The sequence below is a fragment of the Octopus bimaculoides genome, chromosome 7 (genome assembly GCF_001194135.2).
Source record: "Octopus bimaculoides isolate UCB-OBI-ISO-001 chromosome 7, ASM119413v2, whole genome shotgun sequence".
In the NCBI taxonomy this organism is placed as follows: domain Eukaryota; kingdom Metazoa; phylum Mollusca; class Cephalopoda; order Octopoda; family Octopodidae; genus Octopus; species Octopus bimaculoides.
The window spans coordinates 14,159,819-14,171,058 of record NC_068987.1 but is presented as its reverse complement, the minus strand read 5'-3'; the positions used below and the strand labels follow the sequence as shown (position 1 = coordinate 14,171,058).

The 11,240-nt window shown below is 34.2% G+C and overlaps 1 protein-coding gene across 1 annotated transcript in view; it reads left to right on the top strand.

The window, feature by feature from the left end:
- Positions 1 to 11,240, top strand: part of LOC106871124 (uncharacterized) — a 31,359-nt gene extending 20,119 nt beyond the window's left edge. Inside the window, exon 3 of the mRNA XM_014917435.2 lies at positions 11,035 to 11,240. Coding sequence (XP_014772921.1) covers positions 11,035 to 11,240 — 206 coding nt within the window. The remainder of the gene's footprint in view (positions 1 to 11,034) is intronic.

Genomic DNA, 11,240 nt, shown 5'->3' with positions numbered 1-11,240 from the left:
GATATATAAGCATATGCATGTATACATACATATATGTACATACCTACATCTACATGTATATATAGATGCATATCCAGGTACAGGACGTTAGAAAAATGAACGGGGACATAAAAACAAAACGGACTTTGTTTACAGACAACAGAACAAACACATAGGAAAACAAATGTGTGTGTGTATAGCCATTTGTATATCATACTTGACCCTTTAGCATTTAAACCAGCCATATCCACCTCAAATATTCTGTCTGTTTTATGTTAAAACTGGCCAGATTTGGCCTCCTACAGCCTACCTTACAAATAAACAACCACATCGAAATCTCAAAGCTATGAGATAATGCATGATTAACTCAAAACAATGTGAATTAATAAGCATTACATTTGACAGTAATTTGAATGCTAAAGGGTGAATGCAGATACATTGTGAAAAAGCAAATATATTGCAGTATTCGTCTGGGAATAATATCTCTTATGTATACAGTGTTTAAAAGCACAAACATATACCAGGAGGAGATAAAAATTGTTGGGCTTTGTCAGTAGCACATACCCAATCTAATACTGCTTCTGTTGTATATAGTGGATATAGACATGTGTTTGTGTACATCCTTGTCTTGACCATCATCTGATGGTTGTAAATGAACATCACCATCATACAAGTTATGTTGTTCCTTTTCAGTATTCCATGAAAAGCATGTCTAGCTATAGGGGAAGTATTACCTCAGTTAGAAATAAGTCAGGGTTGGTAATAGGAAGGACACTTGGCCATAGAAAAATTTACCTCAACTAAAGAATAAAAAGTTTAGAATGGTACAACAATGCACTATAGAACAAAAAATGGACTATATACCTGTTGTAATTTGGTTATCTATAGTCCAATGATATTTCGGAATTACAATTCCTTCTTCAGATCTTCTTAGCTGGAGTCTCTGCTATAAACTGTATTCCAACGATTATAGCAGAGACTCCAGCTAAGAAGATCTGAAGAAGGAATTGTAATTCCGAAATATCATCGGACTATAGATAACCAAATTACAACAGGTATATAGTCCATTTTTTGTTCTATAGTGCATTGTTGTACCATTCTAAACTTTATTCTTTACAAACAATACACAATGCTTCAAGCGAACTACAATACTCTCTTACCTCAACTAATTTTATGGAAATGTCGATGTTAAATGATGATTTTTGTGGTTGCATTGGCAGGGAATAGCTTTTTCAAATCTGGATTTTGCATTGTTGGATTGATATTTTCTTTGTAAGTTTGATTCCTTTGCTACAGATAATTACATCAACTCTTGAGGCGGTGGGGGGAGGGGGGCCTTATTTATCAGCTAAACCTTCTAAGCAAAAATGTACGTTTGTACCTTACCAAGGAAGTACAACACAATGGTTTTGGTAATGTTTGACCTGTAACTACGAGACCAAGATTAACCTAGTATTTTAACTTGTAATTAGTCTTGTTAGTAATTACAGTAAGCCAACAGCTGAAATTAGCTACATTCTACAAACTTTTCTTTGATAATTATACTTGATGGAGCGTATGAATCAATGATGGTGAGGTGATGGATGAGCTTACTGAATGCATTTACAGTATTGTAAAGGAATTAGTGTATTTTGCTATTGTAATTTGTTAAAATATAAGTGTTACCTGTCATATGACAGGTATCTTTAGAAGTATACTTTTGTCACTGTGGATGATATCAGAAAATATGGTATACATATAATAGTTAAAATTTCAACATTTATCACATGTCTAGTCACCTGTACAAAATTATGAAATGAGTACTAATTTTCAAAAGAAAAGATTTATTACCTTAAAATAAAAATTAAAATAAATTTCTCATTTGTATAACTCCTTCCATAAGTATTGTCATTAATCACTCTGTCCTTTCTCTCTTTATAATTATTTTTCACTGTGTTTGTGTGTGTGTATAGCTTCTGCATTCATTTACTCATTGCCTGTCACCAAACCTAGTGTGTGCAGTCATCTTGCACCTCTTTTGTTAACTCCCTCTATATATCTTTTATACTCAATCTCTCTTTTTTTTCTCTCTTTCTCTCTGTCTTACCTTCTCTCTATACAATGTAAAATGTGACAGGAAAATAATCAAGCAGCCAACATTTATATCAGCTGATGTTTAATAGAGATTTGAATTTGCAAACCATTCTGAGCTAATGAAAGCGATTACATAACTCCTATTCTTTCATCATTCATTAATTGAGATATGTATGAGAAATGTTACCTTGCTTGGAAACAAGTGAAGGTTGGCAACAGAAAGGACATCCAGCAGTAGAAAATCTGTCTCAGTAAACTCTAACTCATGCAAGCATTGAAAAGTGGATGTTATGATAACTATACATGCACACACACACACACACACACACACACACACACATATATGACCATGCATAATGTTTTCTTTATGCATTATTGTTATATAAATACACCAATGTAGTAAACACTGTTTATCTAACTGTAATGTTCTTTTCATTCTTCTGGGCATTTGATCTGCTATTCTTTTGTTTTAAATTGTGTGAAAACAAACATGGACCTTTTAATCTGCTCTGTAGATCTTTTATAGCCTTGTTTGGGACAGTCTGCTTGTGACACTAGCAAAATTATGTCATGCATCATACATTTCTAATGCAGACATTATTTATATGAAGTGAAAGCTAATAAATATACGTTGCTCAAGGATTCAGTGTAATGTTTTTAATAAAGTTATGAAGCCATGCCCTGGAATCTAGGAAATAAGTTATATTAGCAACTTAACTGCAACATTCATCTTTTGTCTATTCTTACCATATGTATTATATACTGACAGTTGGTGCTCTTGCAGACAAAATATGATACTTCTACTTCCTGACTATATCAACTTTAGTTCAGGTTACCTTTTTAGGGTTACATTTTACTTGGGAACTGCTTCATTCCTCTCTGTCTTATATTCTCCTCACTTCTGCTACATTCTGTGTTAACTTCAAGTTATTGAAAAAGATAAAAGAAGCTTAATTAAATAAGTGTTCATTTTCCATTCTTTTTCATGTTTCATCTCATAGGTTGAGAGAAATTGGCATTTTGTATTTTGGTAAATGCCAAAAAGAAAAAAAAAAATCTAATAAAATCAAATCAGTGTGTCATGAAAGCAGCTATCACCTACTCTTCCCACTAACAAACAAATTATCTGTTTCACAACCTATATTTGTGATAGTGATAATGATGCTTTTATATATTTATTTATAGTTTCGTAATAGCAGATCCACTTTCTGAAGTAAACAACTGATTTTTAAGAAAAAAATTTAATTTTAATTTATGAAGTTTTGTAAACTTATGAAGATTTAGTATTGAGTAAAAAGGTGATATTCATCTTTTTAAAAATTTTGTTAAATATTTGGTTATTTAGAAGTAACAGCAGCAGCAGAAACAAGAAATTTGATGTTACAATTCCATGCTGGCAGGTTTCCATGATGCCTGACTTCTTAAAACTACTTTTAAAAGTATAACAACTGACGCACAAATCTTGTAGATATATTTAGATGAATTTTTTCCAAGTAGATCATCTTTTATTTTGGGGTGGGGGGTGAAAGGAGTCATTCATCCAAAACTTTAAAAATATCTTTCTAGATACATGCTCATTAGTTTCCCTTACCACAAACAATATTTCAGTTATCTGGGTCTGATCCACATGTTATTGGTGTACATGTTTTAATTAAGTTTCAATTGTCTCTGATTAGTTAATTTGTTAAAAACAAAAAAAATGTGAAAAATGGGAGAAATGATAAGAATGTTCAACAAATAATTTCATTTGCAAATGTGGTAGGATTTTAAGATAAACAACTCTGTGCTGCCAATATGAATGAATTTATTTGAATATTATTACTGCCAAGATCTTCAGGTACATCCTGCCAGGGCTGATTTGCAGCAGTGAAACATGGGCTCTCAACACTACCACAATGAACACCCTCATTGTAGCCCAGTGGAAAACAAAACGAATCGTGCTCGGCATCACATTGCAGGACAAGAAACCCAACACCTGGATTCAAAAGCACACAAGAGTCAATGACATTATAAGAACCATCAAGGAGAACAAATATAGATGGGCTGGCAGCATCGCATGAATGAAGGACAACAGATGGACAATCAGTGATAGAATGGACACCAAGGCCAAGAGGCCAACAAAAGATAAGATGGTGAGATGATCTCACCCTCTACCTAGAAGTCTATATGGCTATGACAGGCCAGAGACGGACAGCAGTGGAAGAAATCCAGGGAGGGGTTCCTCTTTCAAGGGTGATGATGTCCCAGATATTGGATATTGGACTGCAAGGTATTGTGGCTGTGGAGTGAAGTTCTTGACTGCTAAAATATAATGTTATAATTATGCTTGAGGGATGAGACAGAGAGAGGATCAAAAGTATTTAGTAATCACTGCTAGAAGAACGTAACTACAGTTTCAACTTCACTCTTTTTATTGCCGTATGTGTTCCTGAGAACAAATAGCTGTTTTGTTTCAAGTTACTGAAAATCAGTGAGATAAAGGATAAAATAGTTGCATTAATCAATCACTACACCCCGTCCTTCCTTCCCAGAACTTCAGCCTTCTGAAATTCCCTCCTTGCTCATTTCATTTTTGCAAGTACTGACTTGCAAAGATTCATGTAGTCCATTTATGGTATCAATTTAGAGGGGCTGCAAAAGCTATAGGCACTTCCTCTCCAGACCCTAAAAGCGTGTGGAGGTGGGGACACTGTTTTCTACATCAGCATTTCCAAAAGTGGCCACTACCATTTGCCATCCACACCTGTAGTCATTAGTTTTGCTTTAAGCATTCTTTAAGAAGCATTTAGTTTATAATTACTTTATTGGAAAATTTTTATATGTATTATTATTACCTGGTATAGTATTGTGAGATCCTCTTGTCAGAACAGTATTACATGTATGTGTGTATATTAATGTTATAATTCTGCATAATATGGAATGTAGAAAGAAAGGACAAAAAATATTTAGTAATCACTGCTAAAAGTCATTATCTTTGAATCATTTTAGAAGTTGTGCGTGTCCTGACAACTAACAAAGGTTTTATACTTAGATGGCTCAAATATTTAAATCATTTGAAAGAGATTTCGGTTCCAGGACAGTGACGTGGTGTTGAAAATTTACAAAATAAAAACATCTTCAGTAATGACTCAATTATAGCATTAATGTTGTTCTTATACTTATTTTGTCATGTCATGTGACTCAAACAGATGTTAATCTGAGCTGACCTTGAGCTAAACAACTGCAGTCTATTCATTGCTTATGTCTTCTCTGTTTGATCAATACTATTGTATTGTATCTCTCAGATTTTATATGAAACACTTTTGCAATCTTGCTGAAGCCATACATTTTCAAATCCTTGACCTATGATACAAAACAGAAGCAATGAAGCATACATATTGAAGACGCTAAAAAAATTGTTCCAAAATAGCAGATTAAAGTAGTATGGCACTACATTCTTATATATTTGACTGTTTTATTTACAACCAACAGATATTGCAATAGTTGCTGGAAAGAATTGAAAGACAGATTCTTCAAGCCAACCATCAGGAAACTTTAAAGTCTTAGTTGGTCATGCTTAGGAATCCAGCTGAAAAGTTTAATTACAATTACTTCTGATAGAACCATACAGAAGAGGTACTTGAGGACTCTCAACACCCCACCCCACTCTTATTTCCTTCCTAGGAATAATGGATGGAAATATTGTATTATTTACTGGATATTCTCAAGGAGAAAACTATTTGATCTACATTGAGATATATGAAACAACTAAAACAGCTAACAACATAAATGTTAATTCTAACCAATGACTAAATGTCAGTTTTCAGGATCAGAACTAGTTATTTCACAAGTTTTTTTGTTTTTTTTTTAATGTGTTATTTCCCTTAATTCAATTTTTAGTATGGTACATTTCCTGTCTTTTGTACTGGAGATTAAAGACCTTTTCAATACATTCATCTTCAGTAAGATTACTGGACACTTTTCTTAATCCTTCTTCCCTTAGAATTCCAAAACTATGAAATGTTTTCCTTTGAATCATTAAGCTGAAGTAGTTTGAATTGAGCTTCAACAACTTTAACCTCAATTGGCCAATTTAGAAAGGCTGCCAATTTTATAAGCATCCTCCTCTACCCGTCCAACAATGCTAACTAATAAAAATTAATTTATGACTTTGGAAGGAATTTAATGTCAAAGCAGTTAAACAACAGGGAACATAATGTACAGGTTATACCAGTGAAAAATAAATTATGATTGCCTAATTTCTTCGTTCATTATTCAATTAGCATGAGGAGTATGAAACTAATGTCAGAGAAAGAGTAGAGAGGAAATAAGAGATTGAGAGAAAGGAAATAGGAGGAGTGTAATTGCTTAGGCTGTGGGAAACTAAATACCTGAGTAATTTGTTTTGTCTGCCTGCTACATAGTATGTCTTCATCGATCTTGTGTAATTAGGTCTCTAAGGTATGCTATCCTGAGATGTGATTGCACTATTTCACATGAAGTCTAATATAAGTTCTTATGATTCTAACAGCTGTGTCTACAGCAGCATGTAGGAATTATTTTCAATGCTTCGTTGAAGATTTTTTGTTTGTTTAAATCTTAAAACTAATTTGTTATAGTTTATCATCATCATCGTTTAACGTCTGCTTTCCATGCTAGCATGGGTTGGACGATTTGACTGAGGACTGGCAAACCAGATGGCTGCACCAGGCTCCAATCTGATCTGGCAGAGTTTCTACAGCTGGATGCCCTTCCTAACGCCAACCACTCCGAGAGTATAGTGCATGACCATCCCTGGGACACAACTAATGTGTGTGTAAAGTTTGGAGAAAATCAGTTGGGAATTGTGGAAATGTATGCATTAGTTATTATTCACACACATACTGCAATTTATATATACTAGATTTTGATGGAAAGCTTGATTTTAGATCACTGAAAAACAGGACATTTGTATCATAGAACAAGGAGCAGTCTGGTGAGTTGTATGAGAGGGGTTTAAATATCACTATTAATATCTAAAAACATTTCATCTATCTTTATAGTCTGAGTTCAAATTCATCCAAGGTCGACTTTGCCTTTTATCCTTTTGGGGTCAATAAAATGAGTACCAGTTGAACACTGAGGTTGATGTAATCAACTTATCCTCTTCCCTGGAATAGCTGGCCTTGTGCCAAAATTTGAAATCAATATTTAAAAACAAACACAAACTGAAAAGTATATATGTAATTGAAGTAAAGAAGAAAAAAGACCATGTGTGTGAAACTAAGAATTGAAATAAGTTGGAAAAATGGATGGATTACATTTTTGGCAGATTTTAATCTATTAGATTGCGTAACCTTGAACTGTAATTTCAAATGATATTAAAAACAGTGGGATCTTAAGAAAATTAATAAGACCATTGGTACCTTCAAAAGACATTTTGCTTTCTCTCTTCCTTTCTCTCTCTTTTTTCCCTCTCTCTCTTCCTTTTTCTTTCTCTCTTCCTTTTTCTTTCTCTCTCTCTCTCTCTCCATTTTTTCTCTCTTAATTTCTCTCTCTCTCTCTCTCTCTCTCTCTCTCTCCCTCTATCTCTCTCTCTCTCTCTCTCTCTCTCTTCCTCTCTCTCTCTCTCTCTCTTCCCCTCTCCTCCTCCTCTCTCTTTCTCTTTGACAAGGGTCTGGCCTATTTATTCCTCTTACGAAATATTTATGGATGGAGGCTATCAAATTACTAGTTTCCTCAGATCCTTCTATTCTATCTGATTTAATAACATTGTAATAGAGTTCAGAACCCACCAAGACCAACTTTGCCTTTCATTCTTTCAAGCCGTACTCCTCACAATTGTAGTAATAAGCTTTTTGATTCTTACATGGGTCAGATGGAATTTATTGAAACAAATTTTCTACAGCTTGATGCCCTTCTTGTTGCCAACCCTTACCTGTTGTTGAGCAAGGAAATGTCTGGCCATGGGGCCAGACATGTTTTCACAGAATACCTGAAATGAACAACACTCATTTACCAACAACCATGCAATGCCAAGACAAAGAGATACAAACACCCACACATATATTCATATATAAAGACAGACAGACATACATATGTATATGAGGGTGAGTCAGAAAGTAATGCAATTTATAATTGCATTACTTTTTGATTCACTCCAGGAGCGGACTGAGAGTATTAAGGGTCCTCAAACATAACTATTTACCAGGCCCTCAGACAGTGCCTGATTGACTGACAGCTCAGTCTGCCCCTGATTCACTCTCATATAATATGCAGCTGGTTTTTTTTCAGCTTCCCCCAAATCCACTCAAGGTTTTGGTTGACCCTGGGGCTACAGTTGAAGACACTTACCCAAGGTACCACACAGTGGAACTGGACCCACAATCCATGTTGTTGGGAAGCAAACTCCTTAATCACTCAGCTACATTTATATAAAATACATTAGGCAGATTTCTTTGTGGGTGGAAGGATGGTGAATAATAATAAATGTCACATAATTTCCATTAACACTATCAACACATAATTGCTTTCTATTCATGCTAATTACTTCATATATGGTTTGCCACTTTCATAGTTAATCCTATAATGGAATGTTCATGGTTATTTTCGACACAGTCAAGTTTAGTTCTTTCCTTTCCCATAAAAAAAACAATGCAACCATCACCAGAATCGCAAATATTAGCTGCAACAAGTTTTCTTTTTAGATATTTCTCTATAATTTTCATGAATTTTGAATTGGAACGCCACCCTTATTTCTTTATTGCCCACAAGGGGCTAAACAAAGAGGGGACAAACAAGGACAAAGGGATTAAGTCGATTACATCGACCCCAGTGCGTAACTGGTACTTAATCTATCGACCCCAAAAGGGGAGGGATTAGTTAGGAGTATTGGTACCCAGTACACAACTAGTGTTTTATTTTATCAGTTCCTTCTGGATGAAAGGCAAAGTCAATCTGGGTGGGTTTGAACTCAGACTGTAAAGAGCCAAAATAAATACAGCACAGAATTTTTGATATTCTAACAATTCTGCTGATCCACTGCCCTGAATTTCAGTTCTATAAAATTAAGTTATATAACAGGAATTCTAATTTAAGTTCAAATTAGAATTTTAAATTTTATTTCATTCAGATTGAAATTTCAAACTGGAGAAGGAAAAAAAAAAAGTTAAATTAAGGAAAAAAAATAAAATTACCCTTAAATTGAATTTCTCATCTTTGCATTATACGTATGAATGTGCTGTCTTAAATTTTCTGTCGGTTGCATCTTCTTGTTCATTCAATTTTAAGACTTAATTCAATTACCAGCTTGCAGGGATGTACATGTTTTTTATTTTTCTTTAACAGAGTTATGTAACTTCTACAAAGTTAGTTACATATTTTTTTTATTTTTGTCGTTGTTGTTGTATGTGGTATTTTGCAATTGGATGCTATAATGTAATTGTGATTACTGAACCATGAAATCACAGTGACACTAGTAGCCAGAGTTGAAGATACAGCTAGTAGCAGGATGTTAACTTAATAGTTGTCTAGCTCAATCATTGAACTACTACAGAATTCTGTTTTGTCATTTTAAATTGGAAACTTTCTTTTTCCTTTTTTATATCAGAATTTTCATCCTTTATTGTTTTAGTCTGTACTTTCTTAACGTCTTTTTGGTTTAAATTTCCTCTAATTAGTGGGTAGATCTAATCACTGAAAAACTTGGTCTTTGGGTCTTATTTATATATTTGAGATGAAAGGGCTATAGCTATAGGTTTCTCATGCCTTCTTAAACTGGTGTCTGGACTGGTAGGGGAGGCCAGTAAGCTTAATTTAAGGTGTTTCAAGATGATTGGTTAAAGAAGAAAACACAAGTTGAAAGAAAATTCTACTTGGATGCAGTTTAGAGGGGAAGGGTGAGAAAAAGTGCCACCATGGGATTCATTGGTTGAGAAATATAAGTGGACAAACGTAATACATGCCTTACTAATGTAAAATGCATTTTTTGACCCCCAGAAAAATGTCTTTAAAATCACACTGGGTCTTGTATACAAAGCTGAGCCTCTCATGAGCTTTCAGTGCACAAAAACATTGTTTCCTGGTGATATTTTGGGGCATCTAATATATTCATGTATCTTTTATGCCTTCAAATACAGTACTTTAGTGAAGCATATAGATCTGAGGTTCTCAATGTGGGCAGTACTGCCCCTCCTCTCAAAGGGGGTACTTGACATTGAGGTTTTAGGGAGTGGTGAGGAGACAACGAAGTAACACGACATACTAAATTTTACCTACAGTAATAATTATATTGTACTTGATAAAACTAGTTATGGTTATAATAATAAAACAAGATCTCATGTGGCTCAGAGAAGTCATTAACTTGCAATATATAAAGTAAATTTATAACTTCTGTCTTTGTTAATTTTTGCATCGTTCACTGTTAAAAGCTTATACAGTGTTTTTATAGTAAAATATATTATCAACCATGTTAAGTTAGTTTAGTCATGATACCTCATTCACCACTTACATTGGTGCTAGGCATAGCAACTACTTAAAAGGAAGACGGAGGCACTACAAGAAAAGGTTAAGAACCACTGACCTAAACTATAGAATTGACTTTGTCTATGGGTCTTCCTCTAACTTCAATGTGTGTGTGTTGAAGACATTGTGATTTAAATATTTCAATCGTCTCCACCAAACCAAGATACCCTTGTTTAACCCTTTAGCATTTAATCCTGCCACATAAAGCGAAAATATTCTACCAGCTTCACACCCACTCTACAGTGTCATTCTAAACATAAACTTCCACATCATCAAAATCTTGAAGCTACAAGATAAATGTATGATTAATTCAAAACAATATGAATAAATAAGCTTTACATTTAACAAAAAAAATCTGAATGCTAAAGGGTTAAATACAATGTCAGTTGATTTTCTTATGTATTTGTCTTAATATATTGTTCTAAATATTTGGTAAATGTATGAACATTTTTAGGGATTTTTTATTTTAATTTAAAAAAAAATTTTTTGTCTCAATCTCAGATCCAAGCAAACAACCCAGTATGATCTGGCGGGTTTCAAGTGGTTTGTATAGTACAGCAACTGGTGCAGCAACAGGAGCTGTGAGCCTTGGTGTTGGAAGTGTAAAGTGGGTGGCAGGGAAAGGATATGATGTCGGCCATGCCGTCGTAACCAGAGTGCCAATACCAGGTGTATCAAGATGGAAAACCAAAGACAAGAGTGAATAA